The sequence below is a fragment of the Crocuta crocuta genome, unplaced genomic scaffold, assembly GCF_008692635.1.
Source record: "Crocuta crocuta isolate KB4526 unplaced genomic scaffold, BGI_CrCroc_1.0 scaffold138, whole genome shotgun sequence".
Taxonomy (NCBI): Eukaryota; Metazoa; Chordata; class Mammalia; order Carnivora; family Hyaenidae; genus Crocuta; species Crocuta crocuta.
In genome coordinates this window covers 2,885,330-2,904,162 of record NW_027532585.1, presented here as the reverse complement: position 1 = coordinate 2,904,162, position 18,833 = coordinate 2,885,330, and the positions used below count along the sequence as shown (strand labels likewise).

General features: G+C 44.9%; 1 protein-coding gene across 1 annotated transcript in view; it reads right to left on the bottom strand.

The window, feature by feature from the left end:
• Positions 1-17,530, bottom strand: part of PRDX3 (peroxiredoxin 3) — a 30,503-nt gene extending 12,973 nt beyond the window's left edge. Inside the window, exons 1-2 of the mRNA XM_077779521.1 lie at positions 17,523-17,530; positions 17,285-17,437 (exon numbers count right to left, since the gene is read on the bottom strand). Of these exons, the coding sequence (XP_077635647.1) occupies positions 17,285-17,437; positions 17,523-17,530 (161 nt within the window). The remainder of the gene's footprint in view (positions 1-17,284; positions 17,438-17,522) is intronic.
• Positions 17,531-18,833: the final 1,303 nt, after the last annotated feature.

Below are 18,833 nucleotides of genomic sequence, written 5' to 3'. Positions count from 1 at the left end.
GCTGGGAAAGGGGGGGGGGGGGGTGGGGAGGGTGCGGAGGCAAAGACAAGGCAAGGGGTAGCATTCTCTTTCCATGTTCCTTAGACCCATGGTCCTTTGCTGTCCACCTCTCCTTTTCTCCAGCATCTGGAAGGACACGTCTCTCTCCTATTTGACGCACATGTAGTTTAGTTTCCACACATCGGCAGTTTGGTTCATAACTAAACTTCACCGTGATGCAGACAAAACAGAGCAGAGTGGAGTTCCCTCATGATTCAGCTTATTCATCTTGGTTTCAGTTTTAAAATTTAGAAGCTTTAGTTAGTACTATCTCTTTGGGTGGGGCCTGTTTGGGCTTAAAGATAACACTACCTCCTGTCCATTTCACCCGTCCTCCTGCGGCCACACTCATCTGAGTGTGGTTTCTGCATTGTCCCTGCCCCACGGCCATCTTAGCTTTTGGAATAGTGCATTTCCTTTCCTACTTAGGTCCCAGGTAGAGCCTTCTGTGTTGGATGACTTTGCATCAATTAGCAATTAGCCTGGGTGGCTCAGTCGGTTAAGTGGTTAAGCTAAGTGGTTAAGCGTCTGGCTTGGGCTCAGGTCATGATCTCACGGTTTGTGGGTTTGGGCCCCGAGTTGGGCTCTGTGCTATCAGCTCAGAGCCTGGAGCCTGCTTGGGATTCTGTGTCTCCGTTTCTCTCTGCCCCTCCCCTACTTGCACTCTGTCTCTTTTCTCTTTCAAAAATAAATAAACATTAAAAAATTTTTTAATTAGCAATGTGATTTTAATCAGTCAGTAAGCATATATTCAGTGGATCATACAGGCCCTCCTCCCAAAGAACTTTACGTGTATTCAGGGGGAACATTGAGTAAAAATTATAAGAAACCAAAATCCTGGGGCACCTTGGTAGCTCAGTTGGTTAAGCATCTGACTTCAGTTCAGGTCATGATCTCACGGATCGTGGGTTCAAGCCCCGCATTGGGCTCTGTGCAGGTAGTTTAGAGCCTGGAGCCTGCTTTGGATTGTGTCTCCCTCTCTCTCTGCTCCTCCCCAGCTCATACTGTCTCTTTCTCTCTCAAAAATAAATAAACATTAAAAAAAAAAACCCAAAATCCAAGATCCATCGTTTTAAGGGGCATGACAGAGGAATAATGGTTCAGAATGTAAAGCTGGGGTTCAAACCCAGCTCTGCCATTTAGTGCTTAGCTCTCTTGTACAAGTTACTTAACTCCCTTAATTCCCTGACTGTTCTTCCATCTGTAAAATGGGGGTGATATTAATACATCCCCCAAGGATTGTTGTGAGGAATGAGTTATAATTTAAAGCACTTAACACAGTCAATAGGTACATAGTGAGTACTAGATGTGTTTGTTATATTAAATGAAAGAATCCAGACAAAGTGCTATGAGAGTGTAGAGAAAGAAGGGTCTTAAAGAGGAAAAAAGTGTTATTAGAATAGACAGATTCTGTCCTTGAGGGAGGAATGGGAGAAGGATGGCAGATAGCGGCACCTGGGTTGCTCAGTCGCTAAGCATCTGACTTTGGCTCAGGTCATAATCTCACGGTTTGTGAGTTCAAGCCCCACATTGGGTAAGCTTGAGCCCTGCTTTGGGTGAGCCCCGCTGCTCTCTCTCTCTCAAAAAAAAAAAAAAAAGAATTGGTGACCTTTGTCCCTTTGGTTTTTTATCAGTGTCTGCCAACATTTATTGAGAACTTACAGGAGCAAGATCTGGCTGCATACAGTAGCTTCTGTGATCTCCACACAACCCTGTGAGATTGGTACTGTTTTTAATTCACCATCCCCATTTCATTAGGTGGGGTTACTGAGACTTAGGGAGGTTTAGTAATTTGCCCCAATTCTCACAAGTGGAAAGGGAAGGAGCCAGGATTTAAACTCTAAGAGCTGCCTGCAGAAACCCTTGACACAGCGCTGTCTTCTGCAGTATTTGCTGAGGCATAAGGTGCTTAATGGGGCTTAATAGGAAATGCTTGTAAAGAGGTGATCTGAATCGGAGCCTGGGGTAGTATTGGCCATCTGTCCTTCAGTGAAATGTCCCCAAGTACTCTGTTCCTGAGCCTAATGGGGATGCTCTCCCTTATGTGTTCTGTACTCTCTGTTCTTTTGTCTGAGCAATTCTAGTTGATTCTGCCCCTGCAATTGATGTTCACCAGTGTGGAGAATTGCCTGGTGTTCCCCACTCTATTCTCAGCCTTTTCTTTTCTTTTTTTGCAGCCTTTTTTTTTTCTTTTCTAGGTTCTTCTGCTGTTTTCCTGCAGAGCTTGTGAGAGAAAGGCACCCACTTAGATGTGACAACCAAAAATGTCTCCAGGCATTGCCAAATATCCCCCTCTCTCCCGCCCTCTGGGGGACAAAATCATCCCCATCTGAAAACCCACCTTGCTAATGGTTAATGGCACAGGCTCTAGCGTCACCAGGACATGGGATCAAATTCTTCTTTTGTCATTTATGGTCTTAGAGGGCGTGTGTGTGTGTGTGTGTGTGTGTGTGTGTGTGTTGGGCATCAAGCATCCCTTGGGACTAGATCAGTCACTTAACTTTTCTATACCTCAGTTTTTTCATCTGTAAAAGGAGAATAATCGCTGCATCAGCCTTAAATCATGAGCTGCGCAGAGAGAGAGAGAGACGATGCATGCAAAACGCTTAGGGGAGTACTTGTCCTGGAGCAGTGTTAAAACAATGTCAATTACCATTTTGCCCACGAGCAGACATGCTGTGTTTTCAAGCAGCGGGCACACACTTTGAATACATTTTGTTTTTCTCAAAGTAATGAAATTTCTCTCCCTTCTTTCAGGAATGAAGAATAAGGCTTTTGCACAAGCTCTGATCTCCCAGTGTCTCAAATTAGGCTCTTCTGGATGTGAGAGGGACAGGAAGTCAAGGAAAGGAAGAAGTGGAGTAACATACCAGCTCACTGCAGCGGAATGTTCTCTGCCTGACACAGCCTCCATTCCCGGACTATGCTCTTACTCAAGAGACCTAGAATTTTTTTTCTTTTAACTCTAACTCTGAGGAATAAGGGTGACCTTAATGGTAAGGCACTTCTCAGACCCCCGTCCACCTGAGATGACTTTTAGCTCTGATTAGAAAGAAATCTTGACCATATCTAGAACTGATGCAGATTTCTGTTTCTTACTTGTTGGGTATCCAATAGCTTGGTAGAATTTTGAAAGAAGTTCTCTTTGTCAGATGGAAGACATTAATTTCTCCTGTATTAACTTGTGTCTACATCTTATCTCTGTGTGTGTGCACATCTAAATTTGTTATGTTTTTACTATATGACTTAATTTTCATCTTTTGAAAGTATTGCCTTCTAGGCGGCTTTTTGCCTTTTCCCTCAACGTAAATCAAGCTAGGACATTTTGTAATTTTTATCTCCCATAAATCTCAGTCATTCCAAAGTCATTCTTCACACTGCCATTTTAAGCACGCTCAACAAAGCATTACTGTTTCCCTCACACCAAGCAGAGGCCCAACACAGCAGCCCAATTTTCAAGTCCTTTGGCCATAGGAGAGGAAGTCTCATTGCTTATCACTTCTTTTCCAAACAGGAAGCCGGCATAGCTGCCTGTGGTTAAGGAGCTTTCCTTGGGTTACACAGGAATTCACTGACTCAGGGACCATTAGAACCAAAGACCCTCCAGCGGACATGCTGGTCTCCTGGTCTGCTGATCTCTGTCTAAAGCCTGATTTCTCTTATCCTAAAGGGAATGAAATGCCCTAGAATCTCAGGCCCAGGAGCCCAGGAGGAATTTAATGAAAGAGTCTTCCAATGGTCTATTCTGAACTGCAAAGTGAGTGGCCTTCAGCTCATCCCATCCTGCCCCCAGAGACTTCTCCTAGAGCAGTAAGCAGAATCTTCCAATCATTCATTCCGCGAAAACGTAACCATGACTAGTGCTTAATCACCATATCGGCGCTGTTTTGCCAAGCCTTCCCTGCCCCCCCCCCATCCATCTTCCTGTTGCCTGGAAAGCACTGTGCACGAGGCTTTCTCGTTCTCCTCGCTCCTGTCATATCACAGTGGCATTTTCTATTGCCTTGTGTGGGTCTTAGCCATACTGTGACCTTCTTGGGGATAGAGCTCCTATCCTACTCATCTTTGTGGTCCTCATGGCTGGGCTAGTGCCTGGCTCATAGCAACCGCTCAAAAAAAAGTTTGTCGAATGAATAAGTAGGAGCCGACATGGTGGCCAAAAAGGTCTTTCCACACTCGTCCTGGAGAAAACATCTTTTTTCTTCAGCTTTCTCTCACGGTCACAACAAGGACACAAATTGTTCTGCTAAAGGAAAAAGACAAACTGACCTTGTGCACATTACCAAAAGAGTAGAAAAGAACTAAGTTCCTCCCTTCTGAGTTTGGGAGAAGAATTTTTGGACCTCTTTGAGGGAAAGGCAAATGAAAATATATATGCTGTTTTTTTATGATGATTAGGAAAATACCTCCCTGGAACTGCAAGTCACATTCAGGGAGTTGGGGCTACAATTAGAGACAGCCAGCATTACTCTGAGTGTTGCTTAGTTCTTCCTCTTTCTATGGCAAAAAACATTTTTTTTTTTCTCTCTCTCTCTCCTTTTCTCATGGATGAAGAGCCCCAAATTCAACTCTCTCCTGGGTTCAGGGGAGATGAAGCCTCAACGCAGAGACATAGCTCCTAGCAAAGGCTTCTCCTTCGAGTCTTATCCCCCAGCAGCCCCCTGCATTGCCTTATGCTGTTCCAGATCTGCCTCTATGGAAGGCAGCAGAGAGTGATGGAGGAGCCCGTTGTCTTCAGCTTAAACCCCCATGGGTTATTTCACTTTTCAGAGTCCGGGGGTCCCCATCTAAGAACACCCACCTCCCAGAAGCTGCAGAAGAGAGTGCCTGCACCCAGTAGGCCTGTGGTTAGTCCATGTTTGCTCACCCTATGCAGGTCCCTCCTCTGCCCAGCCCCTGGCACACCTTTGCTTTCTTTTGAACCTCTCTCCTCCTTGTCTTTGTCTCCTATCCTTAACCTATCCCCCACCCCCAATTTTGTAAAAATAGATTTTATTTTCTAGAGCAGTTTTAGGTTCACAGCAACATTGAGTGAACTTTCAGAGAGTACGCATCGACTCCCTGACCGCACACCCACACAGCCTACCGCCACCGACAGCCCCACCAGGGTGGTACGTTTGTTACAGGACATGACGCTGCATGGACAGGTCATCACCAAAAGCCGTAGTTTACATTGAGGAGTGTTCTTACATTTACAATTACATTATCTGTTTGCTGGGGATTTGTTCAGCTCCCCCTGGAACAGAAGCCCCAGTAAGGGCAAGGGCCGCTCCTATCTTGTCCATTTCTCTATCCTCAGCACCCAGCACAGTGCCTGGTATGTGGCAGGCTCCTAGCCCGTTTGGATAAGTCTGGTTGAAGACCTGGCTAAAACCTCACATACACAGGCACTTCTGACCTCCCCACCGGACACCTGTTTCTCCTAAATGCCTTGGGCAGCTATATCAACATAATTCTTTTGGCAATAAATCCTGTGTGTTTGGTTACAAACCTTCTACCATTGCCTTGAGCCATTTTTTGAATCATGTTTTGCGTCTTAATCATTTCCGATGGCTATCTTAGTATGCAGATTGAATGGCCCTTCACTTCACTTTTCTGAAGCCCCTCATTGCTTGAGAGTGTAGTTCCTAAAAACAAGGATGTTCTCTTTCATAATGACCATGTTACAATGATCAAAATCAAGGATATTAACATCAACACACTAGTGCCTGATCCCCAGACCATATTCAGTTTCATCAATTGTCCTAAAAATGTCCTTTACAGCTAGCCACACAATCTTCCCCACTGCTCCATGATCCAGTCCCAAATCACATCTTGCATTTGGTTTTCCAGTCTTTTAAGTTTCCTTTAATCTGGAACAGCTCCTCACTCTTTATCTTCCTTGACCATACCAGTGTTGAAGGACACAGGCTGGCTCCTTGGTAGAATATCCCTCAGTTTGCTGGTCTGGTATTTCCTCATACTAAGGTTTGGGTTGACCCTTGTTGACAGGAATACCACTGAAGTGTTGTTCTACAATTTGCTTAACCAATCTGCTATTGGTAGAGGTTTGTGCTCAAAATTCTCTCCCTATTATGATCTTTATCCATCCTTGTGGGCAATCTTTGCACACATTCTTTTTTTTATGTTTTATTTTATTTTAAGAGAGAGAGAGCGAGAGAGTGAGTGGGGGAGGGACAGAGAGAGGGAGACACAGAATCCAAAGCGGGGTCCAGGCTCCAAACTGTCAGCACAGAGCGCAATGTGGGGCTCGAACCCACGAACCGTGAGATCATGACCCAAGCCGAAATTGGGCACTTAACCGACTGAGCCACCCAGGCACCGCTGCACACATTCTTATCTGTATCTTTAGGGTATATTTCCACCAGTGAAACTACTATGACTAAGTGTTCTGTGTGTATTTATGATTTTTGGTATGTTTTGCCAAATTGCCTTCCAGAAAGGCTGTGCTAGTTTACACTCCCTCCACAATCAGTGAAAGTGGTGGCTTCTAGATTTTGCCAACACTGGATCCAAACAGTTTAAAACCTCCTTCTTTCAGCAACCTCTGCTTCTCACATCAATCTGTCTCCTATTCCAGTTTCTTGAATGTGTGACTCATTGGTCCCAAGAGCCTAGGAGCTGTGTAAAGGCAAGGCTTTTGTGTCTTCTTCTTCTTTGTGGTCTCTCCCGGTACCTAACTAGGCTTTCTGCCCAGTAATCACTCGGTGAATGTCAAAGGAAGGAGATAACAAATGATTGAATGATGACAGCATATATGTTCATTAGATTCTCCTCTGACATGCTGGGCAAAAATGGCATCAACATTGGCACCCCAAATTCCTACCACCAGAGCCCCTATTANTGAATGTGTGACTCATTGGTCCCAAGAGCCTAGGAGCTGTGTAAAGGCAAGGCTTTTGTGTCTTCTTCATCTTTGTGGTCTCTCCCGGTACCTAACTAGGCTTTCTGCCCAGTAATCACTCGGTGAATGTCAAAGGAAGGAGATAACAAATGATTGAATGATGACGGCATATATATGTTCATTAGATTCTGCTCTGACATGCTGGGCAAAAATGACATCAACATTGGCACCCCAAATTCCTACCACCAGAGCCCCTATTAACCTAGATTAGCCAGTGGTTCAGNGAAATTGGGCACTTAACCGACTGAGCCACCCAGGCACCGCTGCACACATTCTTATCTGTATCTTTAGGGTATATTTCCACCAGTGAAACTACTATGACTAAGTGTTCTGTGTGTATTTATGATTTTTGGTATGTTTTGCCAAATTGCCTTCCAGAAAGGCTGTGCTAGTTTACACTCCCTCCACAATCAGTGAAAGTGGTGGCTTCTAGATTTTGCCAACACTGGATCCAAACAGTTTAAAACCTCCTTCTTTCAGCAACCTCTGCTTCTCACATCAATCTGTCTCCTATTCCAGTTTCTTGAATGTGTGACTCATTGGTCCCAAGAGCCTAGGAGCTGTGTAAAGGCAAGGCTTTTGTGTCTTCTTCTTCTTTGTGGTCTCTCCCGGTACCTAACTAGGCTTTCTGCCCAGTAATCACTCGGTGAATGTCAAAGGAAGGAGATAACAAATGATTGAATGATGACAGCATATATGTTCATTAGATTCTCCTCTGACATGCTGGGCAAAAATGGCATCAACATTGGCACCCCAAATTCCTACCACCAGAGCCCCTATTAACCTAGATTAGCCAGTGGTTCAGCCTTTTACCAGTTCTCCACTCCTGGGCCTCTGTGGAACCCTAAAGAATCTTTCATTTTGTCCATATTGATCCTAGGTGTGTTCCTCACCTCAGGCATCCGCCCCAGGGCAGACAACTGCTCTGGGCTTCCCAGCTCCCTTTTTGCCCTTGCTCCAGAAGCTTCTTTGGGCTGCTGCCCGTCTTCTTGCACAGAGCTCTGGGTCTCAGTGTGGTCACATGCATTCCTCTCAGTTCCCTAGTGCCAGCTAAGACAAGTGATTGTTTTAAAATGAAGGTGTGGGCATAACACGTGGGAATTACAATGCAGACAAAGGTAAAGATAAAGCAGGGCTATAAACCATCCTGTTCGTTTTTTCTGTCATCTTCCTAGCTCCATAGGGACACATCGGGGACTGTTTTTCTCCTTTGTAATATCCCTCCTTCCCTCACATTGCAAGGATCTGCTCCTATATGGAACACCATAGAGCTTGAGTCTTTTCCCTCATCCCAGCCCTCCAGCACCCGTCTCCCCAATCAGGGCTTCTCCAGGAAAGAGAATGATCCCCAGCGATGAGCCGCCCCTCTATGAGGACATCCCTTTAGAGTATTATGCAGTACAGGCTTCTCCATTCCAGAGTAGGAATTTGGCTTCATTTTCAAATAAGTAAAAGCCTCTCAAAGTGTTTTCGCCAAATAAAAGAGGCTTCTTCCCCCTCTGATGAGTTTTTTCTTCCATCCTTTCCATAACAACAACAACACAACAAAAGCATTTAGTGTTTGCTCAAAGTTTGTGACCCTTTTAGTCATCAGCATTTCAGGAAAGCTGGTGCCAGGTCACGGAGCATGAAGCCCATACAGCACACTTTTCCATGTTCAATGCCTTATTATGGGCATTATTCTCAGCTCTGTTATGGCTACTTGGGTGAGGGGCCCCAGTCATGTGCAAGGAGAAGCTGCTTTTCATTTTCCCAAGGGATTGAGGTGCTGGGGCCAGAGGGCGACAGGTTGAGCAGAGATGGGACAGGAGACCACGAAGAAAGTAAAGATGCTGTTCAGTTTTGTCCTGTTTTTGGCTCCCCCTCAAGTGGGAAAACTGACGCATCTCAGAGAGAAGGGGGTGTGTGGGAGGGGCGCGGGAGGGGAGCTTGTGGAGCAATGACCCCCACGTTAGCCAGCGGGGCAGTTTCCTCATGGGGGCACTTAATGTGGCTCCCACCCCACCCCACGCTGTGCGAAGCCATCTGTTTGCCTGTTGTCCCCGCATTGCTCTCCAAGTGGGTCAGCTTGCTGACCTAGGTCTTCTATTTGTTATTTCTTCCTCCTCTCCGCTGTCTCTCCCTTCTGTGCATCTCTTCCCCCCGACTCCTGCAAGATTGCTGCCGCTCAGTAAAAATGCTGCAATTTTTGTATCATTCGAGAAAATCATGCAGATCGGAGCATTGCTGCATCCAGAATCAGGCCGTGGTCTTGGGNATTGCTGCCGCTCAGTAAAAATGCTGCAATTTTTGTATCATTCGAGAAAATCATGCAGTAGATCGGAGCATTGCTGCATCCAGAATCAGGCCGTGGTCTTGGAGTCCCAACCCTGCAACCTGCTGGTTGGGGGCCTTTTATTTCTCTGGCCTGTAATCCTTATACTTAAAATGGGACTAATACTATCTACCTACGTTTCAGGTAGTTTGCACATTAATATCATTCATCACCTGCTCTGATCCAAGTATTCGACTATCACTTGGATTAAACATTTAAAAAAATTTTAATGTTTATTTATATTTGAGAGAGAGACAGAGAGAGAGTGAGTGAGTGAGGGGCAGAGAGGGAGACACAGAATCTGAAGGAGGTTCCAGGCTCTGAGCTGTCAGCACAGAGCCTGACATGGGGCTCGAACTCACAAGCTGTGAGATCATGACCCGAGCTGCAGTCAGATGTGTAACTGACTGAACCACCAAGGTGCCCCTAAATATTTTTTTTTTTTATTCAGGTAAAATTCACCTTAATGAAATAAAAGTAATCATTTTCTGTATTTTTAAAGATTTAAAAATTTTTTAATTAGTCTCTATACCCAATGTGGGGCTTGAACTCACAACCCTGAAACCAAGAGTTGCAGGGTCCACTGACCAAGTGGCCAGGTCCCCCCAAATTAATCTTTTTAAAACATTTAAAAAATTTGTAAGCAATCTTTACACTCGTTGCAGGGCTCGACTTGCAACCATGAGAGTGAGAGTCGTATGTGCTACTGACTGAGCCAGCCAGGTGCCCCCAAAGTTAATCATTCTATTTTTTAATTTTTAAAAAATGTTTGAGAGAGAGCGAGAGAGTGCCCACATGTGAGTGGGGGAGGGACAGAGAGAGAAGGAGAGAGAGGATCCCAAACAGGTTCTGCCTTGTCAATGCAGAGCCCGATGTGGGGCTGGAACTCACCAATGGTGAGATCACGACCCAAGCTGAAATCAAGAGCTGGTCGCTCAACCAACTGAGCCCCTGGGCGCCCCCAAAGGTGAACGGTTCGGTGGCATTAGTACATTCACAGTGTTGGGGGACCACCATCTTTATTTAGTTCCCAAACACTTTCATCACCCCGAGATGAAGCCCAGTCCCCATTAGGCAGTTTTCCTATTCCCTCTAGTCTAGCCCCTGACAACCACCAATCTACAGTTCTGTCGCGATGAATTTTCTGGAAATGTCATATAAATGGAATTAGACACTATTAGTCTTTTCATGTCTGGCTTCTTTCACTTAGCAAAATGTTTTTGAGGTTCATCCACCTGTACCCTTGTCATTTATTCATTTTTTTAAAAAAAAATATATATATATNGTTCATCCACCTGTACCCTTGTAGTTTATTCATTTTTTTAAAAAAAAAATATATATTTTATTTATTTCTAGGAGAGAGGGAGAGAGGCAGCGTGAGCAGGGGAGGGTCAGAGAGAGAGGGAGTGACAGACTCTGAAACAGGCTCCAGGCTCTGAGCTGGCAGTCAGCACAGAGCCCGATGCGGGGCTCGAACCCACGAACCGCGAGATCATGACCTAAGCGAGTCGGACGCTTAACCGACTAAGCCACTCAGGCGCCCCAGTAATTCATTCCTTTTTATGATTAAATAACATTCTACTCTATGGACACACCACAATTTGCTTCTCCATGCATCTGCTGGTGGACATTTGGGTTGTTTCCGTCTTTTGTCTATTGTGATTGTGCTGCTGTGAACATTTGTGTACAAATGTGTCTTCTCCCTCTCTGGTATATATGGGGGAGTGGGAACTACTGGACCACGTGTCAATTCTGTTTCATGTTTCAGAAACACAGAGTTTTTTTAGGGAAGAAAAATGAATGAATGTTAACAAAGTCAGGGGTGATGGAATGATGCTACATCTTTGTTGTGCTGGTGGTTATACAAGTATATATCTTTGTCTAAACTCATAGAATGGAACACACACACAAAAGTGAATTTCATTTCATTTTAAGTTTAAAAGGTAGAAGACAAAAAAAAAAGTTCATTAACTCTTTAAAAAATCATTGTTTCATTGTTAAAGAAGATTGGCAATGATAAATATGTTCATCTGTGGACAACTGGTTAAATGAGTCATGGTCCAGCCGTTCAATGGAACGAATATCCTGTGTCCTTAATAAGAACAGGCTAACCTTTCCCCCACCTCTTCACAAACAAAGAGAGGCCAGATTCAGCCTGGAAAGGAGGGGATTCCTTGGAATTCTAGTTGGATCTTGAAGCACATGAGGGTTGTAGAGCTTGGGATGTAAGTAATGGAAATATTTCATGAGCCAATAATCCCTTCGGGAGCAGAATCCCCTTTGTAGTAGGTAGGAACAGTTTGGCTAACCACCTGGCTTAGCCCACTCAGGGACAGATTTTAGGCCACAGAAATGTGGAACCAGGGGCTTACTTCTGCCATTTGAGGGCTGGCTGCAGCTCTGCAGAGCTCATGCTAGATGGCATCCTCTCCCTACGGATGGAGGAGACCAGCTACAAGGAATGAGCGCTCCACCTGTCAGCTCCTGCACGAGCTCATTTCTACGGCACACTAGCCATGCCTTTGCTTCTGGAGGAAGGGCTCAGGCTGTCCTCAATCAATTGGGCCAAATTAGATATTCTATTCCATTTCACATAATTGTCAAAAAAAGCAATCTGTGCAAAGCACTACATGTTTTAAACTCCGAGTATTTGACAGATTCCATTTAGCATATAACTGGATAGCTTGGACTTCAAGGAGGGAGAGAGTATGCCCTCCTTTTATTGGGTCAAGTGGTCACGTATCTGCAATGGCTCATCTTAGGACAGTAAAAGCTTCATATTCATGTACTGGAGATAATTAGGCCCAGAATCTCTGGGAGTAAGAGAAAGTTTATGTTATTTCAGCATTAAGCTCAAAACCGCCAGAGAGCCCCTTTCACCCATGAGTCATCTGGTTTTAAGGACTCCACATTTTGCATTCAATTCATCTCACCTCCTCCTCCACTGCTTTAAGAAGCAATTCTACCTTTGCTGCCATGATGGTACCCACAGGTCCACTGTAGGCTCCATGCTCCAACAAATGAACCTGGCTTTGGTCATGTCTAGCCTGATGGATGCTACTCATAAAAAGACCAGAAGTGGTTTTTTTTGTTTATTTGTTCTTTTTGTGATGATGGTTTGGATTCTTCTCTTATCTGTATTAACAGAAAATCATTGGCCTTTAAGTAGATTACTAGAGAAGAGGCTGTTTTTCCTCCTTCCACTCTGAATTAATTTTTATACTTCTCCTGTGCAGTTTCTTTACCAATTTAAACATTTTCCACCATCTAAATCTGAGTGCTCAGCACTGAACCAAACAAAAAATGTCCGGCTTTCTGGACACCATTTTTGGAGTGAATAGCTTGTGTTTCACTCTGTCTGAAAAGTGAATTAAAATTGGTCTGCTTGGTGGTTTTTTTTTTTTTTAAATAATGTGTGATCAGCTTAAGTACTGGGCTGATTGCAGGAGACAGCTGAATTTGAGGATGGAAATATTGTCAGAGAACTGGAAGTTCCAGAGACTGAGATTGTCCATGACTTTCTGTGATATTGACCGCTGATACCAGGAGGTAAGTTTCTTACTTTCCCTTTTTAATTTCTGATCTGTCAGGGATGTGGGGATTTTGATAGTTAACTAGCATGGATTAACCAGTATCCCAGAGGCCTAGATGGGGCTGCATCATGCCATATTTGCTCCGTGTCAGCAAATATTTCTATATGCTCATAATGTGTAAGCCACTTACTAGATTCTATAAAGAAGGGAATTGAAAGATGACATAGACTCATTTCAGGACTTCTAGTAGGGAAGGCAGACACTTACCTAAATAACTGGCCTCCCCACTCACTTACTGGTTGACCTTAGGCAACAGACCTAACTCTCTGAGGCTCAGTTTTCTCTCTATACAATGGCAGCAACAACTTTGTAACTATTCAGGGCACAGGCCGATCTATTGTGGATATTCCTAACTGAATATGGCACCAAGAAGGAGGTCCTTCCTTCCCACTAAAGAAGGCCATGTTAAAGTGCCATAGCTCCAGGAGCACAGAGACCAAGGTGTGGCTGGGACCATCAGCAGATGTGTGCATATTGGCAGGAACCTCTTTTCTGCACTTGCATGCAAGAACCCAACAGGTGAGCGTTTAGATGTCTAAAGGTCACAACAGCAGGGTGAAGCCTCCTAACACATTTACGAAGATCAGCTGGTTCATCGTGAAACCAAAGGCTATTAAAGCCCCACATGTTGCTTGGAGGTCACTTGTTTCCAAACTGTGATGTTTCTACTACTACTCCCATTTCATAAATATTATTGATTAGCATGAATAAAAGTTTTTTAAAGTGACTTGACTGTAAACATAAATATTAAGTAAATAGAAGAACAATTGATGGTCTACAGCATGGCAAAACTATTTATTTATTTATTTATTTGAATGCCTGTTAATTTTTATTTAATTNGCCCCATTTAATTTATCTTTTTAATTTACATCCAAGTTAGTTAGCATCTAGTGCAACAATGATTTCAGCAATAGATTCCTTAATGTCCCTCGCCCATTTAGGCCCTTCCCTCTCCCACCAGCCCTCTGTTTGTTCTCCATATTTAAGTCTCTTATGTTTTTATATTATTTTTGCTCCTCCCTGTTTTTATATTATTTTTGCTTCCCTTCCCTTATGTTCATCTGTTTTGTATCTTTTAAAAATTTTTTTTAAATGTTTTATTTGTTTCTGAGAGAGAGAGAGGCAGCATGAGCAGGAGAGGGTCAGAGAGAGAGGGAGACACAGAATCAGAAGCAGGCTCCAGGCTCTGAGCTAGCCATCAGCACAGAGCCCAACATGGGACTCGAACTCACGGACCGTGAGATCATGACCTGAGCTGAAGTCTGACGCTTAGCCAACTAAGCCACCTAGGTGCCCCATCATCTGTTTTGTATCTTAAAGTCCTCATATGCGTGAAGTCCTATGATATTTGTCTTTCTCTGACTGACTAATTTTGCTTAGCATAACGCCCTCTAGTTCCATCCACATAGCTGCAAATGGCAAGATTTCATTCTTTTTGATTATGGCAACATTTTTAATGTCAAATTTGGTAACCCTTGGGACCGTCCACAAAGGGACTTCTCAGAGGAGGGAATGTAACTGGAAATGTCACACTTCCAATCCCACTTTCAGCTCTCATTTCTCCTCTCTTGGAATCTTCCCACGTGCCTGAAATCAGTCTTCTTTGTTTCCAAAGTCCTAGTGTTTGTGCTCCAAATGGTCCGTATTCCATTTTATCTCGGTCGTTTGCCTCCCAGTTTGCTTTCCTTGCCAGTGGCCAGTTCTCCTGGGAAATCACCATTGCCTTCCCCACAGTTGGCACATGACGGTAAACTCTGAAGAAGGAAAGAATAAACAGGAGAATGAAAAGCACTATCTCCAGCTGTTTCCTGATGATTAGGAAGCTGTGATGCCAGGAAAGGCTTGAAAACTCCAGACCCAGTACTATTCAGAAAGCCAGTTGGATTACTTTGGCAAAAGCACTCTATATTTTAGGACCAAGATAAGTTTGCGACTTTCCTGAATAATTGATTTTTTTTTTTAATGTTTTATTTATTTCTAGGAGAGAGAGAGAGACAGCATGAGCAGGGGAGGGTCAGAGAGAGAGGGAGTCACAGACTGAAACAGGCTCCAGGCTCTGAGCTGGCAGTCAGCACAGAGCCCGACGCGGGGCTCGAACCCACGAACCGCGAGATCATGCCCTAAGCGAAAGTCGGATGCTTAACCGACTAAGCCACCCAGGCACCCCTTGAATAGTTGATTTCTATTTATGAGAACTCTGATCTAGCAAGCAGCTTTACCCATGCAATACAGGTGCCAAAGGAAGAGTGAGACACTCTGGTTCTTTTGCATTTTTGGGTCAGCTGATCCTGAGTGGATTTGGAAGTCAGTATTTGACATATTCCCATCCCTCTCAAACTCACCGACTTTTCTGTTTGGATTTCCATTCTTTCTCTCAGCTAGCAAGATTCTCTACTGATCTATTGATATTTAATAGACTGCTCTTTCTCGAATCACACCCAGTTCTCTAGAAGACTGCAGCTGTTAATGCAGTTAATTGAAAGGAATAAAGCTATAATGGTGGAATTATAGGAAGCTATAATGGTGGAGTGGAAAACCCCCTTAAGTCTTAATCACTTAGCCAACTGCCTGCTTTGCTTTCTTACAATACAATTTAAGTTCACTCTGGCAGCCACACAGGTCAATTGCAGCCAAGTTTTGCTGGCTTGCCTGAGGTAGCCAGAAATTAAGTGCATAGACTCTGAGTCAGACTGCTAGGTTCAAATCCTACATCTTCTACTTCTCAGTTGTGTGACCTTAGGCAATTTATAAAACCTCTCCTAACCTGGTGACTTTATAAAAGTGGGCTATGTTCTCTACCTCATCCGGATGTTGTGTTCAATGAAATAATCCATGTAAAGCACTTACCATAGGACCTGGCCCACAGTTGGATCCAGTAAATTTAGCCATTATCATTCCATTCTCCCTTTGGAATGTCCTAATTTCCTCACAGATACTTGAAGTATAACCATTTATTTTGTAGGCAGGATGTATGACCATGCAGCAGAGAGAGAGAGAGAGAGAGAGAGTAGCTAGGCTTTCACTTGCTGAATGACCATGCAAAACCCGCTTCTTCTCTCTGAGTCTGTTTCACGTCTGTAAAATCAGTCGGGACAGGCAGGATTTTTCCAGAGTTGCAAACTCAAATGTCTACAAAGGCCAATAAGTAAAATTAGGCAATCACTGGGGCCTTGGGCTGGGTATAATAGAGTGTTGGAGAGGAGAGTATGGCTAACCATAAAACTTTGCTACTCAAAGTGTGGCTCACTGACCAGCAGGATTGACAGAACCTTGGTGTTTGTTAGAAACAGCAGAATCTCAGGACCCACCTCAGACCTAGTGAAACAGGATGTGCATTTTAACGAGATCCCTAGGTGATCTGTATGCACAGAAAAGTTTGAGAAGCCTGCTGTGGAACACAAACAGTCTAAAGGCAATCAACTTTACTTACTTTTATTTTGTTTTGCTTTAATGTTCAGCCACACAAACTTTGGGTTCCAACAGGCCTCAGGCTGTAGAGTGAGCTCTAAGATGCTGCCAGCTCTAGGATTCTGAGAAATACCCTATCATTATAAGTCACGGCTCTGGGCATGTGGATATATAGCCAGGACCAAGCCTGGGTTGCTAGGAACAAATAATTCCTGCAGTGGAAATGCCTAAAAAGTCAACTGCTCAGCTCTCTGTCTTCTGACAGGCAAACTGTTAGTGCCCCCACTCTGCAGACAAGATAGTGAGGCCCAGGGAGACCCACCGACCCAAATCCAGACACCAGGAAGTGGTGGTGGTGGGTATATGGCATCAGGAACGAGACAATACTGAGTTGTTAAAAACTGCGACCATTCTGGCTTCCTAGGCTTCGAAAGCCTATTCATTCCTGTACATTCTCCAACGTGCAGTAATTGTTCTCTGTTTCTCCCGGCACCTCCCTGCCACTTCCTGGCAGCCCTGGGGACAGAAGGTTTCCTCCTTTTTGGCAGAGAAGGCCCAGAGCCCGGTTTCTGAACGGATATCCTGCCCGCAGGATGTAGAGGAGGCAAAGCCTTCATTGTTCCCTGGGGCCAGCCGCCCCTCCCCCAGCCCGGAGGACACTCGTCGCAGACCACGGGTGACCAAGGGCTCATTTCCCAGGAGTGGGACGTTCAAAGGAAGCAAGCGAGAGAGGCTGAGAGTGTATCTGGAGGCTGAGGTTCTGAGCATACAGCTGAAAGGCGTTCAGAGCCCCAAGATAAATAAGCCTNCCTGCCGTTACTCACTGCTCTCCACAGCCCACTCGGGCGACTGCGTGTGCGTTTTCATAAATCGGAATGTTTGACTGTAATGAGAGTGGTGGATTTGCGGGCCCCGCTCGCTGCAAGACACTTTATTAGCAGAAACGNCTGGAAAACATCGTGGCCAACACGGTCTTGCTGAAAGCCAGGGAAGGTAAGAGGCAGGGCTGGTGCGTGCCCGGCGTACCCGCCGCGGGCCGGGGAGCGGGTGTCGGGCGGCGTGTCGCTGGGGCTGTGCGTGTGCAGGATGCCCGCAGTGAGTTGGGCTCGAGCAGGACACCTCGGAGAGCCGCTCTGCAGACGCTCCGGGGTGCCTGCCCTTGGGCTCACAGGATCCGGACTCGGGTAGAGAACCAGAAGCGTAGAGGTCGCAGGGATTAGGATGTTCGAATATCCCCCCAGTTTCCGGCTCTAACCCTACAGACCGTGCCATCTCGGCAGCTGTTGAAAGGTCAGTTGGAAAAGCATTCATTCAGGAAGAGATGGGCAAACGTGCAAACAAAATAGCTTTTCGAGTCGGCCCGGGATGGTTCTGTGAGTGCGAATTGGTGTGTGTGTGTGTTGGGGCGGAGGGGTGGGGGGGGAGTGGAATTAGCAGAAGCCAAGTCTTTGCTTGCGCAGGCTGAGTTGATATAGGCTATTGCTGGAAACCATCCGCTGGGAATGTTTCTTAGGGAAATCCCGTCGTGTGGAAGGAAGCCTTTTAAAGGCAAAGTAAGCTGTTAAGGAATTAGCCTGTTCATAGAATAATGGGAGAATGACTGTACAAATCGCCTAGAAAATAATTCGGTATTTCAAAGTTGGGTTTTTTCCCCTTCGGTCATGGGAGGGAGAGCTAACCGAATTACCTGATCTGGGTTCAGTTAAAAAAGAAAAAAAGAGAAAGAAAGGTAAGCGTGCTGGGGCTTAGATGCATTTTGGGTGCAAATTATTAGATTTCCTGCATTTAGCTGGCAGGAAATACCGTCGAAACAAAGTGGGTAAAAGCCTAGGTCAAAGGTATAAACATACACTTCGACTCTTCCTTGAGATGAAAAGCAAAGCAAAGCAAAAGTGGCCCAGAAACTTAGATGCTTCTTAAAATGATTGCATGTAAATATACATATTTAGGAACACCTGGAATTTATGTAACATCTCTTTTGCCAAGATTTGAGCTCTGGCTTGCGGCCGGTTTACAAAAAGGGGAAGTGGTTTTTCTCTTTCATGGGAGGAGGTTTTATTTGACACCCCAGGTAGAAGGGAGACTAAGTAAGGTCTTGACTTCAGAGGGATACTCAGGGGACAGCGCACAAAAATGCCTTACCTACTTCATATTTTCATTCACCCACTTTGATGAATGAAGAAAGAATTTCTGGCTAGCAATAAAACGGTTGATGTTTACCCAGCCAGTTCCATCACCCTGTGGCTCCGTACACGCTGTGCGGGTGGGTGATGCACAGCCCAGTAACTCAACCCAGCGTTCACGTCGTAATTTCGACGTCACATGTGCTCTAAAGCAGCCGCTGGAAGGTTTGCTTTGAAAACCCCAGCAGAGTTTAAAATATGCAAGTCCGTCCCCGCTCCATTGCTCAGCTTTGGTGAGAACAGATTAGTAGGAGAGGCTGTTACTTGGTGATTTCAGGTTGTAAGTCCCGACCTATTTTCTTTTTACCCAACCTGGCATTTTAGCGAACAGGATCAAGGTGGGAGCTAGTGGGCTCACCCCTCGACTGGGCTGTGCGTCCTGGGGGGAAAGA